Raw genomic sequence first — 18,642 nt, forward strand, 5'->3', positions numbered from 1 at the left:
TGTTATAAAACGCTTAACGATGCCCTCGGGTGGCCACAAGAGGAACTGCAGATAATGTAATGGGTGTCATAATTATAGTATATCAAAAATTCAATTAAAAACAGCTTCTGATGAAGAATACTTATAAATAATATATATAAAGATTCTTTCTGTTGCATAGTTTGTAAAACTTTGATTAAAACTTTATTTGTCCAAAACAATTTCAAGTGTATAAATTTAAGGTAGGAAAAAATATTTGTTAAAAAATTTGAGTGAAATCTGTGGCTTAAAACTAGCAAAAAAAAGAAAACATTTTATACATTACATGGCTAGTTGCAATTTTTACAGTGATTACAGATTTCTTACTATTTTTCACAATAAAAAAACATGCAATTGTTTTCAAAGACGTTGGCCTAAGAATCAATTGCTATGACTAAAAACAATTTTCAAATTCAAATGAAAGAATATTATAATTACCGCAGAGTACAAAATACATATGTACAAAAAAAAAAAAAACTCTTTCCATGCCCTTGATGATGCTGTCCTATTATGTGGCTCCTTACTGAATTTAAATTAGTTTTTCACATGTAGATTAGACTTCTATTATATAGCAAATAAAATTGAGTTTATTCGCCTCTGACTCACCCTCCCACTTCAAATTGATTGCTCATTTATTACCATCAATGGCAGCCAACATGGTTATTTTAGTACTATTATTCATAAGCTGTGTTTGGTGCATGCAACACTACAAGTGAGCCAGGTGATTCCAGAACATTGTTCTTGTGGGCAGTGAAGTAGTCTTTCCCTCTAAGATTTCACTGGCCCCAATATCCTTAGTGAATGACCTAATATAAAAAGTGATTTATTACCACGTGTCACCAGGTACGCCAATAACTGTAGTTACCTTTTTGCAACCCCTCAAAACAACACTTATTATATAATAGGTGCCTAAATTTCACTGTGTTCACTTATAACCCTTAATTGGAAAATAAATCTCCATAGATTCACAAGTAGTGTTATTAGAAGATTATGGAAAGTCTGTGGAAAGGTATTGGAGTGTGTCCTTGTGAAGACCCAAGTGGATGGAGTCCAGGTAGTGCAGAAACCTGAAGAAAGAAAAGAAGACCTTACAGCATGGGCTAAACTGTTTTAGTTATTTATAATCAGCTTATGAAGAACCAGATGCTTCTTCACATTCTGGTACTTCCATCTTACCTTCGCTTGACTTTTCCTTGTTCCTTCATCTGCTCTGACCTGCAGATGGTCCGCAGAGCTGGCAAGTAGTCCTCAGCAGCTGCTGATCTGTTGCCAAGAGTACAAAATGGTCCTCTGACCACCACACTATCCATCACATCTTTTCTCTGCTGCACCATCCTGGGAAAAAAAAATCATACTTCAGGAGTACGCTCACACACAAAAAAATGGTTATCTTTGATGAATATTTGATGAACTTACTGGGGTCGATGGAGGCTGCTTCGGGTGAAGCTGTAATTTTCATAATGAGAAGACAGGACAGGGAGGGTGAGTTCTTCTACAGCATTTTCCGCCTGCTGCTTCTCAAGCTGTTGAGCTCGATCCCAGGCCTCTGCTACAGCGAGCCGACACTTACTGAAGCTCAGCGCCTCTACCGCGCTTTGGATCTCCAGTACACGCTGGCCTATCACATAACTCAACGTATCCGACTCAACCCTGCATTCATCAGTCATACCGTCCTTCAGTGTTGTGCTGACCAAGTCTTGAAGCCGACCTTTATCAAAATCACTATCATGATGAGCAAGTAAGGAGTCTATGTCAGACATGTCGTTGAAAAAGTCACTTATTGATTCAAGACACTTAGAAACAGGGACGCTTTTAAGACGTTCAGCAGGAGTCAGTGATTTCCTCTTTTCCATTTGTGGAACTAACATTTCACTGGGTTCTTTTTTGGACTGAGGTTGTTCTTGCTGCTTGCTGAGAGAGAGAAAACTCTCCTCTGAGTCAGAGTCGGAATGCTGCCCATCTTGGCTAAGCAGGCATCGTCTCCTTTTTTTCTTCTTCATTCCGTAGGACACTTTAACAGGACTGGCATCATCTGAGCTATCTGCCGACTCAGAGTGCAGTTGCCTTGCATGGGAAGGCTGGGGGTCTGACTTTAGGCAAGTATGAGTGCTAACAGAGGAGGCCTCTGGTTTATAAGTGGGGGTTAACTGTATGCGTGGTAATGGTAAGAGCCTCTCTATGTTGGAGTAGAGTAAGTGAACTCTTTGTCGAGTGCTATCAAGAAGCAGCTCCCAGGATGCCATCTCATGCATTTGACTCTGTTGATGAAAAATGGAGTAAATTCAGACAAAATGTACTGTACAAACTTTGATTTAATTGCATGACAATAATATTTACCCGAAGCAGCTCCCAAATGTCTTTTTCAGGTTCAATATTCAGTAAACCGAGCCGGCTTTCACTACAGCCGCTTTCACACGGAGACATTGAACCCGTGTCTGATGCTTCCCCATTAGGCTTTACTCTCTGGCAACCCCCTCCACTGCGAATCCAGAATTGCAGCTGCAACAAGCTCTGCCTGATGTCACAGTTATTGAGTTCAAGCAGCGTGCTGACATCATGCTGATCTGTTCTGGTGTCCTCAGCCAGACACAACAGGCGTAGGTAGTTGCTCACATCCAACTGAGACACACAGAGATTGTTAGGCATGACTTAAATGTGTTAATTGGACCCTAAATGAGGCCCTCACTCACCAAAGAGGGTCTTTGGAAATATATCTCGTCAAAGTTGCCATCAAACATAGTGCCAAATGCTGGATCTGTAAAATATTTTATATAAATAAAGCACAATGGCAAAAATAGCAAAAGCTTTTCTCCATTTCTACTAACCGCTGGTAGTAAGGATGACAGGTCTTTTGGTTGTACTCATGAATGTCTTGATAGCAGCAAGAAATCCAGAATCTTCTTCAAAAATAACATCCACTTCTTCAAATAAAATGAGCGAGGTGGCCGTCTTCTTACTCTGCTCGTTCTTCTCCTTCATCACAGATGGTTTGGGTGATTTGACTGTGATTTTTTCTTTCATAGCGTCCCCCTCTTTCTTTGAAGCTATTTAGAATGAAAGAAAATGATAATACTAATAAATACTACAAAGTTATTTAGTATTAATAGAATACAAGTTGGATGTTAATTACCATTTTGAACATCCTGCTTAGTGCTCAGTTGTTCCTTCTTACTAGGTCGGCCTACTTTAAAAAAGTTGGCTAAAGACGTTGGAGCCAGACCTGCTCGCTTAGCAGCTCTTGGTGAATTGGGAGGTTTCCTTGGAGATGAGACAACTTTACGTGGAGAGTTCAGCTTCCCTGAACGATAAATAAATTAAACAAGTTAGGTTAACTTAACAGTATCTGTGAAACCTTCTTAAAGCCATGTTTTACATACGTGGAGATGATCCATGCTTGCCAGAGCAGCTACTCGTGCCATAGCTGTTAAAGTAAGTCGGTTTATTGGCATTGACTCCATTGTTGTCCACTTGGTGCGACTGAGTGGCCTCTTTTAGCTGAGACAAAATCAGTCGGCCACTCCGTTGGGATGAGGCGTTCACCTCAAACACCTTGGAAAACCAGGAATGACAAAAAAAACGTGACTGAAAGCCCACCATTGGACTGAGTGATAAATTTTCTTTCTGTACCTTAAAGCCCAATTCTTGAGCACAAGCATACACTGTGGAAGTCTTTCCTATTCCTGTCGGTCCTGTAATAAGGACTGTATTACACAGAAAATCGTCTGAAGGGAGGGACTCCTCATCTCTACAGTCCCAATCAGAATCTGCAACAATTACAAAAATAGTATTAATTTCATATTTGAGAAAGAGAGGGAAAAAGCATTTAAAAAGAACGTACCGTTGCTGCCTGCTTCTTGTTTTTTAACGCTCTGCTTACTTCTCTCTTCCCTATCTGCACGGAGTTTCCATTCCTTAAGCCAACTTCACAAAAAGGCAAGAAATTATTGTTGATTTCAACATCAAAAGTAAAGCATTTTAATACAAACCTATGTAGCCTCCGCACTGATGCCGTGTTGCCAATGATGTCACTAGAAAGCTGAGGTTGATATTTTTCTGTCCACAACAGATCCTCCTTTGCTTCAACTGTGAAAAACACCAAATTTATTTTATTTTTCTTTCAAATATCTATAAGTATACATCCCTTCCCACACAAAAAAGCTACCTCACCTTTTTTCTCAGTGTCCTCACACAAATCATCAAGCACCACAATAACATCATCATCATCATCTTCTGTTGCATGTAAAGACTTGTCTTCAGCCTTCTCCAATGTAGATCTCTGGGTTTGTCTCATGCGGCGTGTCCTGCTTGACGTTTCTGGCTCAAGGTTGAAAGTATTTCCTTTGTGTTGGGCAGCTCGCTGTTTCTTAGCTACTTTTGCAACCTTATCCTCTATTCTCTTCCTCTTTCCTCCCACTTGCTCAGGAGACTTGCTAGGCTCTATAATAGTAACATTAGTAGTAATTGTTATTTTTTGGTAATAGTAATAATAAATGTATATTTTATAGTAATTAAATAGTAATTTTAGATTTAGAGAGATGATTTGTGGTTATTTTAAAAATAACCCCATAGACCCATTGGTCACAAATGTTAAGTCATCCAATGTGGACACTTGGTCACTTTTCCGACATACCTGAGTGTTGCTTGCGATCAGCACATCTGGCCATAAAGCGGGACATGAACGTCTCACTGAGGAAGAGAGGGTTCGAAGTGCGTATTTCCTCCACCAGAAGCTGACGAACATCTTCAGACATTTGAAGACTCCAACCAGAATGCTACAAAAAAGCATCATTTAAAACAAAAAGGAGTTGAATAGCCATAACAGGCATAGAAATGGTTCCAATTTAGGACAGTCAGCAAGTGAGCCCCAAACTGAACATTTCTAATGCTTAACTTACTCGTTCACGAAAAATTCCACGTTCCGGTTTTGTCTTTAGGCACAGTGGACTATTTCCATGTAATAGTGGATCAGGCAATTGAATGCTAAGCTCTTTGAGGCAGTTAAGTTGAGGAGACTGGGGCCAGGGTAGACTCCATAGAGGACAATCTGTAAATGTAGTTAGCACAAATCAATTCATTAAACATTCATAAAAATTGAGGCTCCAGAGTAATATGGACAAAGATTAAGCTGTTGTCTACCATTGGGAATTTGCATCACGTGAACAACAGGTTGGAAAGAGGAACAGGAAAGGGTGTAGGTCTCTTTTGTAGCAGCAGCCTTGGCTATTTGTTTCTTGAATGATTCAGGTAGGCCACTCCTCAGAAACTCTCTACGAGCCCTGAACTGCACATCATCTTGGGAGTTTTCAGAGCTCGGTTGGCTGCTCTCATCGAAGATAGAAATCACAGTAGTTGCTTTACTGGCCTTCTTCTCATGGATACCTTTGGATTCTTTTAGAAATATAATGCAGAACCATTCAATGACTCACAGTTTATACCAAGATTATGGGCTATTCTAAGATAATATAGTAGGAAAGGCTACCTGGGGGAGGTATGGCCACTTTGCCCAGCACATCATTTAGATTGCGGAGAGGCTTCTTAGTCTTACTTTTTTTTTGTTTCATCTGAGGAGAAGCACTCAGGTCAACCTGCTGGCGGAAAATAGAATGACATCAAGATTCAAGTTTTTTTTATAATTATATAAATAATAAATCCTACCTCATCTTCACAATAGGTCTTCAAGATGATAGCCTCGGTCCTTGATGATCGCCTTAATGTGCTCTTGTTATCAACTGCATCTCTTTTAACCTTTTGAATGGCTTTAGCTTTCTTCACCAGCTTTTTTGCCTTTATTTGTTTTTTGGAGTTATCTGATGCCTTGGAACAAATAAGAGAATGAAGACAAGTTTTGAGCACCATTTCAGTCTATAAAAAACATTATAATCCTGGACTTTACTTACTTTCAAAGGCGAAAACGACTTTTTGCTACCCTCGGATACAGTTTGATGAACTCGTCTCAATTTGATCCTAATGGAACACAATACAATGGTATTGTGATTTTTTTTGGTATAATTTTAATCAATACAAACTCTCAACAGTAATCATGCATTATTACCTGATTGAGCTCTCCTTGGAATCAGGTGGACTGACCATCTTAGCTTCGTACACGCCATACTTAGATTTGCGTATTTTATGGTGTGATAATTTAACAGATCGTTTTACAGAATTCTTATCGCTATTTTGCTTTCGTCTGTTGCTGATAGGTGTTTTTTCTGTTGTTTGAGGGCCTTGCGTCAAGACAGCCTCTCTTCGGGACCTTCTCAAAACTGTCTTTGCGGGATGTAAGGAAGCATCTGGCTGCTCATCAGATTTTATAGATAAACTTTCCACTGAGGCTCGAGTCACTGCTTTTTTGCACTTTCTTTGTGATTTTGTTTTTCTTGCAATTTTGTTTTCCTGGATGTCATTTTCCTCCACATCATTCTGCACAGATGGCCTATTCTTCAACTGATTTTTACCCAATTTTTCCTTGGATCCATCCAGGCCAGGTTGTGGTTGTTTAAAGGCAGCCATGAATTGTCTCCTCTCGATATCAGGACACTTGGGCATGGGTTCACTCTCAAGTACAGCCAAGTCAAGATCCTTTTCTTCCAGGACCACATTGGACTTCCACCTAGTTATTACAGTATCAGTGTGAGAATGTGGTTCTTCTTTTGCTGCACTTCTTGCACACTTTCTCCTGTTATTTAGTGAAGATCCCCTACACTCAAGTTTTCTTGTTTGCTCTTCTGGTGAGATGGTGTGCATTTGAGCCTGAATGGTGATGGTTCGAGGGGAAATTTGAACAGAGAGCTCTGTAGATGCAACATTTTCATTAGATGTAGTCTCCATATTGTTAGCGTTGTGTGCTATTTTAGTACCTCCACACTGCACATCAATAGTCTTTTCTTCCGAACTCTGACTGCGCAAAAACTCCTCAAAAGAAACCCTGACTGGGCTGCTCTTTAACTCAGAGCCTTCATTTACATTGTTGACATCTGTGCAGACATTTTCTGGACATTTTTGCTCAGATTCAGGTTGTTTTTTCTCTTTTTGTTTTTTCACTCGGGAATTACGTACAATTTTTGTTTTGATTGATTTTACCTTGTCCGTTATAGGTGCAACTGCAGATGAACTTTCAGATGAAGAATCATTTCTATATTTAAAGCCATCTTTGTCACATTCATCTTTTTGAGTTTGTTCAACGAGCTGATTATTTTTACCCTCTATTGATTGATTAGAAACAAAAGCATCTGTGCAAATTTGGGCTAGCAGAACAGCGGAATCACTGCCAAAAACAGTACTAACATTTTGAGAATCTTCCACCAAGTTTGTATTTTCATCATCTCCTTTGATGACAAAGCAGCTTTCTTCACCAGATGAGTTATCAATCTTCAGATCTACATGTTTCTTAGCAGATTTAGTTGCTCTTATCTTCCGTTTGGGAATTGGTTTCGTCACTGCTACATCTTGGTTCGTGTCTTTTTCTGCTAAATTCTCACCAATCTCTTTAGGGTGTTCTGACAGGCTGGTCGTCACTTTGGAGGTCAAAGGTCGCCGGATAAAATAGTCTGTTATGTTATTAGAGCGAGGAGGGGAGAACGGTTTCTCCACAACTTTAGCAATAGGAGAGAAATAGCTGGTGATTGTTTTGACAACAGTACTGCTAGCATCTTTGCTAGTTTTCTTGCAAGGCTGTAAACATAAAATAATTAAGGAGGTTATTCAAATACTTGATGATAAAATGATTTGATATAAATGTAAATATACCTGTGTGTCAAAGTCTTCTATAATAGATGCCATTGCCACAACACCAGCCATACTATTTCGAGGACCTGGGGCAAAAATAACACGTATAACAAGATGACAACAAAACTCGTTTGACTATTACACGGTTTTACGAAAATTACATGATTATGCAGGTGTAGGAGTAATCAATTTTAACCATAATTGGCTGGGGTACGCTGTCAAACAGAATGGGCTAACTAAAACAAATTAAAAAGGGAAAAATAACATCGCTAACAAAAACAAATTTAAAAAGGAAAAATAACATTAATATATTATGAAATGCAACGCTTAGCAGTCGTGATCACCATAAATATTAACAAATTAGAGGCAGGTGGAAGTCACAAAGCTACATAAAGAATAGAAGAAATTACATACTGTAAACATGTAGCTTTGTTGGATAACTATTGCAACTGGTATTGGCTTGGCACTTACCGAAAACGATAATAATTCAGACTTTATTTCGACCGCGTTTCCAGGTTACGGTACTGTCTTGACGTCCACAGCCAGAGATAGACATTTGTTTGCTTGCATTAACTCAAATGTGCTAAGGAAAACAACCAGCTAGCAAATGCTGGATTCAAATACCTACAACTTTGCTGCTCAACATGTAAACAGATCCTGCTTGTTTACAAACGAGGCATGAATGCTATTTGATTTTTTCCAAGATCGTCCAAGTTGCAAGTAAGAAAAACATAATTGTCAGACCATCATTCCAAAAACGCGCCAGAGTAGTAGAAGGTAGCGCCAAATATACATGACCCTACGCGTAGACCATATCCTCCAATCAGAAGAGAGAACACCATTTCGTCATCGCGACCGTCGTCCGGCTTTGAGTTCATTGAGAAAATAACAGCGACACCCACTGGCAGTAAAGGAACAGGTTCACAAAGGTCACATAGAAAATCACTGTCTCACTGTATCTTGTAAAAAAATATCTATATTTCTTGTTCTGTATAATTACTTATTGCGAATTGTTAACCTGGCACACCAGACAGAATATTTCATATATTTGCCACAGAAATATTTCCCAAGTCTGTTAAGGCATGATGATTCAGACAAGGACATCCATATCTGCAAGACTACTAAATAAATCCTGGTTAAGTTCACAAAGTGAACTTCATATAAAATAAATGAAAAAATTACATTTTAAAAAGTCTTTAATTTATATATTTAAAATTAAACATCTGGGTTGCATTCTACCATCTCCAAAGGCACAATAATACTTACAGTAGACCAAATCAATGAAACACTGCCACTAAACATGTTTAGTTTACTAACTTTGTATTGTTCATGAGAATCAATGCACTTTAAAAAGACTAAACGTTACTAAACAATGAGATATTTTTGTATCAGCTGACTTCTGCTATGATATGTAAATTAGTCTTGGTATAGATTTGGACTCCCTAGAAATAATGAAGTGATGAAAACGAGAAGGCCCACATGTTGATGACTAAAAAGTTAATTCCAACGTTAGAATTTTTATATTAACCAACCGTGACAGTGTTCACAAAGATCAGTATATTAAGCAAAATAAAGCCATTGGCAGGAAAATGCATTGCTATAGGGAAGGACAGAATAAACGAATCATCACCACACACGTCATAACTGCAAGGATGTATAAAATGTGACAGCTGAACCTCACAATTTAACACACACAAGACTTCAAAGATGAAAAAGATTTGAAGAAAATTGTGTCAGACTTGATTTAAGGTATGAGACAGTAGATCTTAGCCCATGTGTCGATAACTTTTAAGACATACAATAAGAGAACATAACAAAACAGAACATAAAATCACCCAAAAAAAAACAATAATTCACATGAGGGTGGTCTAAATATGATTTCACAGCACTGCACACTGCACAACAGGTTAACTTTGTGACAGTAAAACTGAAAAGTAGTGGAAAATGAAACAGTGGCATATATCAACTGAACTTTCTGAGGCACAAAAACATAATTTAAGACAAGAATAAAACAAAACAGGCTTGGCACGGACAGAACATGATCATGAAATAGTTGGTTTTCAAAAGTGTTAAACAAAGGAAAATGATGAGTGAACAAGAATTAGGGATGAAGCACTTAAAACATAAATTTGTGACACACTGAATTTTTTTGCAGCATCACACAGGAGTCCTTAATCCACAGCTGTGGTTTTATCTGAATGTGTATTTAGCCGCTGTGACAGGCACTCCAAGACAACAACTTAGCAAGCAGAAAAATTCAACAGGTTTCCCTAAAATAAAATATCTTTAAGAATCACCTGCAAGAACCAGTCAGTCAGACCTTCATAAATGTGAGCTCCATTTTCAAACAGCCTTTAGAGTACATAGCAGACAATAAATTCAATCCTAACAATCCCCCAAATAAAAAAAAAACAATGGCAAAAATCATTATCTCAAGGTCCAGTTATACGCATCGTTGGTTTTCCTCACACACACACACACAGCACAGTGGGTTCGATGATTTCTCAATCAAGCAGTGACATTTAGAGGGGAGAATTGAGTCATTACTTTCATAGACGGGAGACAGCCAGTCTCTACACGCTAATGCAGAAACCAGGCAAAATTCCTTCTTACAGATCTACACAGGTGAGGATGAAAAATTCCCATTGCATCTTCTTGTATCAGGGGTGAAGGAATCTGGTACCTCCAATCTACTGATTGAATCAAGTGTCTATGTGCATTAACCAGTGGGAGAGACAGACACAGTAAGCATGATAGATGCAGCCAAACTGTGCACATAAACAATAGCTGCTATAATAACAAGTGTCTTTTTTTTAATGATCAGTTCTTTCCTTCGAATTGTGGAATACTTGTTAGTGGTCAGTTGGTCCTGTAGTGAAGAGGACTCTCTGGTCTGTTCTAGCCAGTTTAGCAGGAGGCTCCAGGGACTCGTCTCCTAACACCACAGTGTCTGACGGCAAAGACAGCTCCTGACCTTCGTCATCACTTTCCTCCTCTTCCTCCTCTTCTTCTTCTAGATGAGAAATGATTGCAAAATTCCTTAGAAAATAGATGAGATGTAGCTGGAGTGATAATATTTGAGAGCGCTATTACCTTTGTCACCATCCAGCATATTTAGTCCTCGTCCTAAACTGGCAAACTAATCACAAAATTGAGGAATGTAAGTACTGTTTGACGGTAATTGTTGAGTTTGTGTTGTTACCTCTCCCATCACGGCAATGGGGGTCTCTCCTTTAGCCTGGGCTACTCTGTGCTCGATCAGGTAGTACATATATTCGTCATAGAGAAGGCGGATCAAGTGAAAGGAGCCGAAACTGGCAGCACTGCGTAGGGTCAGGTCCCGAATCACCATGGAGCTGAAGGAAAAAGTCACTACATTCACTCAGTTTTCTTTTTGTTAAGCAATATGGAACTAAATATGATCATGATCACACATTGCTTATAATGTTCCACACCTGTAAAAGGACCACTTGAGCAGGAATAGCTTGGCAGCCTTAGGAAAGGTAGGGCTGTGTTGATGGGGTTTTAAAACCTGGGAGACCACACCATCCAGCCATGCAGCCCATTGCTCCAATGAATTTTGTTGCTGGAGAGTCAGTTTAAAGTCTTGCTCCAGTCTTTGGACAACACGGTCTTCACAGCGACACACCCATGAAGCCTGCTCCTGCATAAGGTAAACAGGATAAGGGCAGTTTATTAGTATGATATGACATGGTCTTAGTAAGGTCAATGTTTTTAGGATTATAACAGTAAATGAACCTGAACATTAGCAAAGTCAACACGATTGAGGTCAGAGAGCATTTGGTTGATCTGGGCAGTGTTCTGGAGAACTGCACGAGCCGCTTGTGCCAGATGGTTGAGACTGGTGTAGCGCCGCAGTGTCTGGGCAAATGCACTGGCTGATGTTACCTGAAAACATTAAGGAAAAAAAATATTGGAATTATGTAAACAAAATGGATCATTTTCATTTTAGGCTAATTATAGCAGAATTAGCCATCATACCTTGATGCGAACCATTTCCTCAGGGATATTCATCATTGCGTTGGTCAGCCAGCTTTCCAGGCTTTTGGCAAAATTCCGAATGGCTTGAGTTAAGGCACCTGAGGAAATTGCAACAATGCAATGATTGTGAAGAACACAGTCAAGTGGGCTGTGTGTGTGTGGCAAAAAGTGTGGAAACATAGATTTCTACACAGTGTGTGATAAATGAAGTACACTATGCTTCATATTTGCAGATTTTACAACCACACAATCACATTTCATAGATGCCTTACTGGGGATTGGCCTGAGAACGTCAGGGATAAGGATTTCCACCAGGCCCTGATATAAACTGTTGTCACAGTCACGGCTCCAGCGCAGCACTGGGTCATACTTGCACAGTAGCACCAGGCAAGACTTTGGGAGACGCTTCTCAGATTCATCATGACTGGTGACATAGACAGCTTTCATTAATATATCTACTGGTACCTCCTATGATGGAGTGTGTCCCAACAGTTTTGCAAAATTGCTGCCTAGCATGAAAATTATCTGTCAGCCTCATAAAACCTAATTTCCTCACAGCATGAGAAATGTAAAACACTCACACAGCCAATGTGGCATCTTCAGCCTGATTCTGACTGAACCTCCAGAAGCTTTTCCACAAGGTCTCCACTAGAGTAAATTGAAGATTGACCATCACATCTAGTATGGCCTGACAAAGAAAAATAATATTTTATGTATAATAAACCTTTGCATATAATTTATTTAGTTTGACTCAAATTCCCAAAATATTTTGTAACCAACAAACTAGATTCCTCCTATGTCATTACCTCACAGTGTTCTCTGTAGAGCAATTGAAAGCTCTTTATGTGATCCAGTTGAATACCCTCGGGTAGCGGTTTCCCTTGGATGTCAATATCTGGAAACTCTGGCAGTGTTCTGGTTGCATCTAGTCAAACAACACAACTAAACTCATTAAAAAATAGTCTTAGGTAGGTCATCTCCATTCATAATTATGTGGTAAAGTGCCTTCACTTTAAGTCTACACAAAAGAAAAATAACTAACCAAGGAACTGCTGGTACTGTTGAACCTGAGTGCTGATGTCCACCTGTCCAGAAGTCTGCTGTTGAAGTTGTTGCTGTCCTACTCCCGAAGCTGTCCCATTGGTCATTCCCTCCACTTTATGGACAGGCTTCAACCTGCTTGGTTGCGTACAATTGAGACAATACAAAGATCATTTTGTGGACTGAACCAAAACAGTGCATAAAAACTCATTGGAATTGTTTTTATTATAAGATTCTTAGTGATGGGAAGTATGAACCTTTGTTTTTGAGAAAAGGGCTGCTGTCTCATAGCCAAATGTTGCTGATCTTCCATCAGGCGTAGAAGAGAAGAACCTGCCTTGATTCTTAGGCCATAATAGTGGTATTTAGAATTGCCCCTGTCAGAAACAGAAACATTTATTTCAAAGGAATCTTTTGTGAAATGGAGAGAAAATTATTATTTGCTTTTAACCTATAATAACTAAATAAACAAACTAGCAGAATTTCTCCTCTGGTGTCAAAACTCATAAATCCTCAGACAAGCTGTGTTTACATTTCAGCCCACACTCCCTCCCACACTCAGAACAAATTTCAAAGCTAGAGATGGCAGCAAATGTATCACCTTCAGCTGAATACCACATTCCAATAGCCAACAATTTAGTCAAGACTTTAAAGGTATTTACATATACATTGAATGCAAATTATTTTGTTGAAATGGGTCAAATGTGCCTTAAGACCAATCTTACCGTGTACCAAGGCGTCGTGTACGCAATCCCATGAAAACAGATCGAATGAGTTTCCCAAAAGAAGCCGCATTAACAGGCTCCAGCTTCTGCTCTTGGCAATGTAGCAGGTAATGGCAATAGAGGGTTGAGCGTGGCAGACTGACTCCTTCAGCAGTCTCATAGTTGTCCAGCAACCACTGTACCTGACCGGCAGGCAAAGGAAAAGCAAGAGACTGGTACAATTAGAAAAGATAAGACATATCAAAAAGCACAATAAACACCGCTCACAAAAGGTTGCATTTGTTGGTCTTTTTGGTTTTGAGATGTAATTGAGCTTGCATTGACCTTCTCTAAAAAAAACGTTCAATGTTCCATGAACAATAACAAGAAAAATATCAAAATGTATATATTTTTTGTTATTCATGACTCTTTTGTAAAAAAAGGTACTGGAACATTGGACAGTGTGCCATGTGCACTGAAAAGATTAGAAAAGGTCCAAATAAGCAAACTGTATTGATCAATTTGAGTTAATCCTAAATTCCTACAAGTCTAATATCCCTAACTTTTGTGAGTTACAGATGTTTCTTTTCTCCTAAACACTGCATGCACATGTATTTTCTACACAAATAATTTGCAGATCACTTGAATGAAAACACAAATACCTTTATGTGCGTGCCGTGGCATACAACATTGGTATGCAATGAATTAATGACCTGAAATACGAATGAAATGTTTCCCAAAACATTGGGTGGTAACCATTATCATATGGAATTCTATGATGTTTTTGGGGCATTTCAAGCAAATCAAAAGCCACCCCTTGTACATGCAAAACAATGGTATGAAAGCAATGAAATCATGGTTCAGTTTTCCTTTAGCTGGGGAAAACACAGTTAAAAATATAGTCTGCTTTAAGAGCTTCAAATAGTTCCAATCATACAGGATTGGATTGTCTTCAAATTCTGCTATGGTTTTAATCTCCCCAATTTTTAATTGTGCTTTCCACTTGTCGACATCATCAACGTGTGGCACCAAAGGGTTGTGCGAGTGAAAACAGAATGAAAAGAAATTCCTTCGCTTGGAGCCTCTGCATACCTTCTTGTCTGCCGACGGCACGCTACTCTCCTCGCCTTCTGTTATACTCACAGTGGCTGGGGAGGCGCGGGCTGTATGCGAGTAACTCTGACTGTTTCCAGCCGACCCGCCGCTGCTACTGCTGCTACTGCTGCTGCTGCCCAACATGTAACCCCCCTGGATCACATAACTTCCAGCACCACCACCATTAGAGCCTGTTCCATCCCCTGACCCATTTGTGGTACCACCTGTGGATACCACTGTGGCCCCTCCCCCTGTTGCACTGCTAGGCTGAGCCACAAACATGGACACGGCGCCTGTTGTCCCGGTGGTCACAGAGACGGTAAGAGGTGTGCCAGGGGTAGAGGCCTGTGTGTCTGAGGTCGGTTGACCTTCATAGTACTGGCCAGTGTTGGACTGGGTATACAAGGCTGTGTCACTGTAAGGGAAAGTGCTGGAACGACTGGATAGGAGATTAAAAGAAAGGTTAGCCCATTGAAAACGCCATGTATTCAAAGTACAGAGTTTGTTTACCAATGAGAGATAAGAAATTACTAACATAGTGCTTGTGGTGTAGTTGTTATCGCCTCCTTCCACATACTGCACTTGATTTGTATACACATGTTGAACCTGTACTGGTGTGAGCTGTTGTTGCTGTAAAAAAACATAAAAAATTATACTGATAGTTCAAAAGATGTTATATAGTACATTTGATGCTTTGACATAAGAGTGAGTTATTTTTTTGTTTCAATTTAAGAGCAAAAACCTGAGATGCAAATGCTGCATGTTGGAATGAGCAAAAAATAGGCTTTTAAGTTAAGGTATTGTTATGCAAATTGTTCCCACTGACAGTAGTTTTCAAACTTTTTCAACAATTGCGATTTTTTTTCTTATTTAATGACCCAAACTTCATTCTGACTACCGGTTAACTTCACATATGTTAGCTCCCTTGTGTCCCTGACCTACTTGGTAGCAGCAGGCAGCTGGTGAGTCGTTCTCTACATGCATAGAGAACTGGTAGAACAGCCGCTTATAGTGAAAGATGTCCAAAGGGATCTAAATGCTGTCCTAAACTGGATGATGTCTTTCTTCCATAGATTCTGTGCTGACTAAAGCTGTCTCTCCACTGCCGAAATGGAGCTAAATCCCACCACACGGATCATGTGTTGAAAGTGACAATACAATCTAGTCACTCATGGTCGCAACTGATCATTTTGAATTGTATATACAGAGGTATTTCCAGTTTGATAACCTTACCTCTGGGCTTATATGAACTGGTTGTAGACTGGCAACACTGAGCTGTGCACTAGGCTCAGTCTTGGCTATTTGAGAGGTGGTCTGGACCACAGACCTCTGTGTAAACAAAGATAGGATGAGTTTTAGGTTAAAAACAGACAGACACAAAGATAGACTGTTTACCTGTTGGGCTGTTTGGACTTGTTGAACAACTTGTGTGGGTACCCCCGTCTGCACAACAGCTGGAGGGGAACTGGAGTCTGAGACACTATCACTTGAGTGAAGGGAACCCTCTGCTAGACAAAGAACTCATAAAAGTTGGCAACAAGAAGGGGTTCACATGCAATTGTAATTATCACAAGCTTTTAAAGCAGCTTTTCCAACACCCGGTGCTAAAAAGGCATGCTACATTACCTGTAACGGTAACAACGATGTACTGAGGAGCACTTTGGCCATTTCCAGACTGTGTGGGGGAGCCTTGGATTTCTGCTGTCACATAATGTGTCTGTGTGGGCTGATTTTGAGCTGCTGACTGGGTTTGACTGCCAGCAATTGGCTTTTGGCTGCTGATTGAAGTGGATTGTTCTGTGGGTACACTTTGAGCAGTAGGGGTGACAACTGTAGGGGTGACCACGGTGGTTTGAATCTCGGACAAGAACTGAGATGTAGTTGAAGGAGTGGTGCTGGCATCAGGCTGTCCAGATATGACAACAGTTGATGGTGTTGATGGCTGGATCTCGCCAACATAGCCTGAGGTGGCCATGGCGCTGGCTGGGTAATCCCCCTGAAAGCAAGAAACAAGTAAATCTAGTCATTTTACGACTAAAGGTTGTAAGATATGACTCTTTTCTTCAACAATTTGGTTATTAAGATGGTATATGTTAGGCTTTAGTAAGGCTAAGCGGTATGGACAATGAATGAGAGGTCTCTGTTTACCTTTCTACATCAACCCTCTTGAAATAAGATATTCAAAATGAAAGGAGGCTGTTGCTGTATATTCCCATTTTGTTGCCTTGATGAAATTATCACTGTGAAATACTGCTTGCCATTAATGATAGAGCTAATATGGAAGCCAGCAGTGAGGTAGGGCATTGGTGTCTTATTACCTGTAATGTGATAACACTGCCTCTTAACCGTGGTAGCAACGGAAAAGGGGGCATTAAAACAAAGTATACTACACTCTTAAGAAAAGTATTATGATCGGTCAATGAAGGACCAAATAAAATTGACTTCCATTAATATATTTTGGTAAATGTAAAATAAATTCCAAATGTGTTACACAGGGTCATTAGTTTTTATGGAGTGTCTAATACTGTAAAATGTATGTGTGTTTGATGTGCATGATGATGAAAAATGACTCAGGTGTGCTGCAGGATATTAATTATTCATGATTTAATCATTCATTTTAATGTAAAAATGAAATTTCACTTTTACTTTACTTTTACTCAGCACCCCCTATAACCCTGGTGAAGATAAACGGTTCAGAAGAAATCATTATTTCAGTTTAAATGTCTATGAGATATTTTTGAAATGTAAAATATGTTTCTTAGGTTTATAACATATAGTGATTAGGCCCAAAAGTGGGTCTGGAACTCCAAAATAGGCCAACTATAATTGAATGACACAATTATAAGACAAAAAATATATAGAATGGCCCCATCCGTTCAGGATTTTATAGAAATATGGTCATCCTATTATACATATCCATGATAGAAGATCATACTTAAGCATGCATGACTCCCACGCAGACGCTTTCTATTGCCACGCCTCTTGAGTCGTCAATGTCCGCCACATGCCCTCGCTGGTTCTCTCTTGACTATTACACTTTTAGTACAGACTGTATCACGATCGTGTGATTTTTAAACATTATCGCAATCATTCTCATCAGTTTTTCGAATATTAGCCACTGTAAATCGACACCTCTTTGTTTACTGAACCCTCCGTGCCGATGGACTTTTGTTGGGAGACGCTGTTGAATCCACGTTCCGCCAAATGGGCGAATAAACCAGTAACGCACATCACGATCAACTGGGAACTCCAACGAATGCTGTGATATTGAAAAATACATCATCGCAATATGGCGAGGCTCCATTGACGGCAAATATGTCCAAATTGTGCTCCCGAGCGCTTCAACAACCGCCATTTTGTAACTGTTACCTTTCGCTTTTGACATCGCCATAACAACGGCCCGCAGCATCCTGGCTGCGTCGTCAAGGCAGGCAGACTGACAACCCAGACACGAGTGGGTACAAATACCCACGTACCGGAAAGCTACAACACACATTATCGGCAACACAGCTAGTTTGCAGAGTAATATTTGATTCCAGCTGCCCGAGAGAAACAAGGGTTAAAAAAGCCCCCTTGGTTTCATCCTGTAATGGACGTAAAATATTCCGTGGATGCAACGGGCTTCACCTGTGATTCCACGTGTGTGTTCCTGGGGTTAAAAGATCTTCTTTAAAATTTATGGCCGATTCAGTCGTTGTTGTTGTTGATTCTCGTTGCCGGGTTCTTGTCGCCAGGGCTACCGTGGCTATGGCGCTTCGTCCTCACCAGGGCAACTGTTGCTACCCACCCCTCTCCCTTTTCTCCCATGCTTGATCCTGATTGGCTGGCTACGATCAAATTCTCTTAAAGTGATAGTAATAGCACTTTTTTCACCACAAAGCCCTACACGCCCATTTTCTGAGTGTCTCCAAGCAGATACTACAGTACAATCCAAGTATTACCCCCTCGATCGCGAGTTATACACACTGAACACGTTTTATTGCATTAACAGAACTTAATTTCATCAGATATTGAAATAACTGTTTTCTGATGGTGCATACAAAAACTGGATTTAAGA

General features: G+C 39.8%; 2 protein-coding genes across 15 annotated transcripts; both read right to left on the reverse strand.

The window, feature by feature from the left end:
- Positions 1 to 198: 198 nt before the first annotated feature.
- atad5a (ATPase family AAA domain containing 5a) lies at positions 199 to 8,521 on the reverse strand. Its single transcript, XM_077735315.1, has 21 exons — positions 8,215 to 8,521; positions 7,765 to 7,829; positions 6,071 to 7,689; positions 5,916 to 5,982; positions 5,674 to 5,832; positions 5,498 to 5,606; positions 5,155 to 5,406; positions 4,914 to 5,062; positions 4,649 to 4,790; positions 4,186 to 4,455; positions 4,005 to 4,101; positions 3,857 to 3,939; positions 3,646 to 3,782; positions 3,396 to 3,567; positions 3,149 to 3,316; positions 2,844 to 3,062; positions 2,709 to 2,773; positions 2,356 to 2,637; positions 1,435 to 2,276; positions 1,195 to 1,353; positions 199 to 1,085 (listed from the first exon to the last, which is right to left on the reverse strand). Exons 2-21 carry the CDS (start codon positions 7,813 to 7,815, stop codon positions 1,007 to 1,009), a joined length of 5,121 nt encoding a protein of 1,706 aa, XP_077591441.1. The 5' UTR covers positions 7,816 to 7,829; positions 8,215 to 8,521; the 3' UTR covers positions 199 to 1,006.
- A 400-nt stretch (positions 8,522 to 8,921) lies between these two features.
- On the reverse strand, positions 8,922 to 18,368 carry rfx1a (regulatory factor X, 1a (influences HLA class II expression)). Of its 14 annotated transcripts, none has more exons than XM_077734999.1 (18): positions 18,213 to 18,368; positions 16,212 to 16,581; positions 15,981 to 16,090; positions 15,819 to 15,914; positions 15,121 to 15,215; positions 14,634 to 15,024; positions 13,512 to 13,693; positions 13,044 to 13,163; positions 12,788 to 12,921; positions 12,552 to 12,670; positions 12,327 to 12,433; positions 12,018 to 12,169; positions 11,746 to 11,843; positions 11,503 to 11,652; positions 11,199 to 11,407; positions 10,946 to 11,099; positions 10,837 to 10,882; positions 8,922 to 10,756 (listed from the first exon to the last, which is right to left on the reverse strand). In XM_077734999.1, exons 2-18 carry the CDS (start codon positions 16,558 to 16,560, stop codon positions 10,596 to 10,598), a joined length of 2,673 nt encoding a protein of 890 aa, XP_077591125.1. In that variant the 5' UTR covers positions 16,561 to 16,581; positions 18,213 to 18,368; the 3' UTR covers positions 8,922 to 10,595. The 14 variants fall into 14 exon arrangements, with proteins under 14 accessions (XP_077591125.1, XP_077591119.1, XP_077591115.1 ...); XM_077734993.1 differs by having other exon boundaries at positions 13,512 to 13,723; XM_077734989.1 differs by having other exon boundaries at positions 14,583 to 15,024.
- Between the last annotated feature and the right edge of the window lie 274 nt (positions 18,369 to 18,642).

The sequence above is a fragment of the Stigmatopora nigra genome, chromosome 15, assembly GCF_051989575.1.
Source record: "Stigmatopora nigra isolate UIUO_SnigA chromosome 15, RoL_Snig_1.1, whole genome shotgun sequence".
In the NCBI taxonomy this organism is placed as follows: Eukaryota; Metazoa; Chordata; class Actinopteri; order Syngnathiformes; family Syngnathidae; genus Stigmatopora; species Stigmatopora nigra.

What these genes read in the sequence shown, in the direction of transcription:
- atad5a (XM_077735315.1), bottom strand. Translation starts at nt 7,815, where the DNA reads ATGGCTGGTGTTGTGGCAATGGCATCTATTATAGAAGACTTTGACACA. An exon ending in TAGAAGACTTTGACACACAG is followed by an intron (nt 7,690 to 7,764) that starts GTATATTTACAT and finishes TTATGTTTACAG; the next exon opens with CCTTGCAAGAAAACTAGCAA. An exon ending in TCCAAGGAGAGCTCAATCAG is followed by an intron (nt 5,983 to 6,070) that starts GTAATAATGCAT and finishes GTGTTCCATTAG; the next exon opens with GATCAAATTGAGACGAGTTC.
- rfx1a (XM_077734985.1), bottom strand. Translation starts at nt 16,560, where the DNA reads ATGGCCACCTCAGGCTATGTTGGCGAGATCCAGCCATCAACACCATCA. An exon ending in CAGTTCATATAAGCCCAGAG is followed by an intron (nt 15,216 to 15,818) that starts GTAAGGTTATCA and finishes GTTTTTTTACAG; the next exon opens with CAACAACAGCTCACACCAGT. An exon ending in TCTACAGAGAACACTGTGAG is followed by an intron (nt 12,434 to 12,551) that starts GTAATGACATAG and finishes TTTCTTTGTCAG; the next exon opens with GCCATACTAGATGTGATGGT.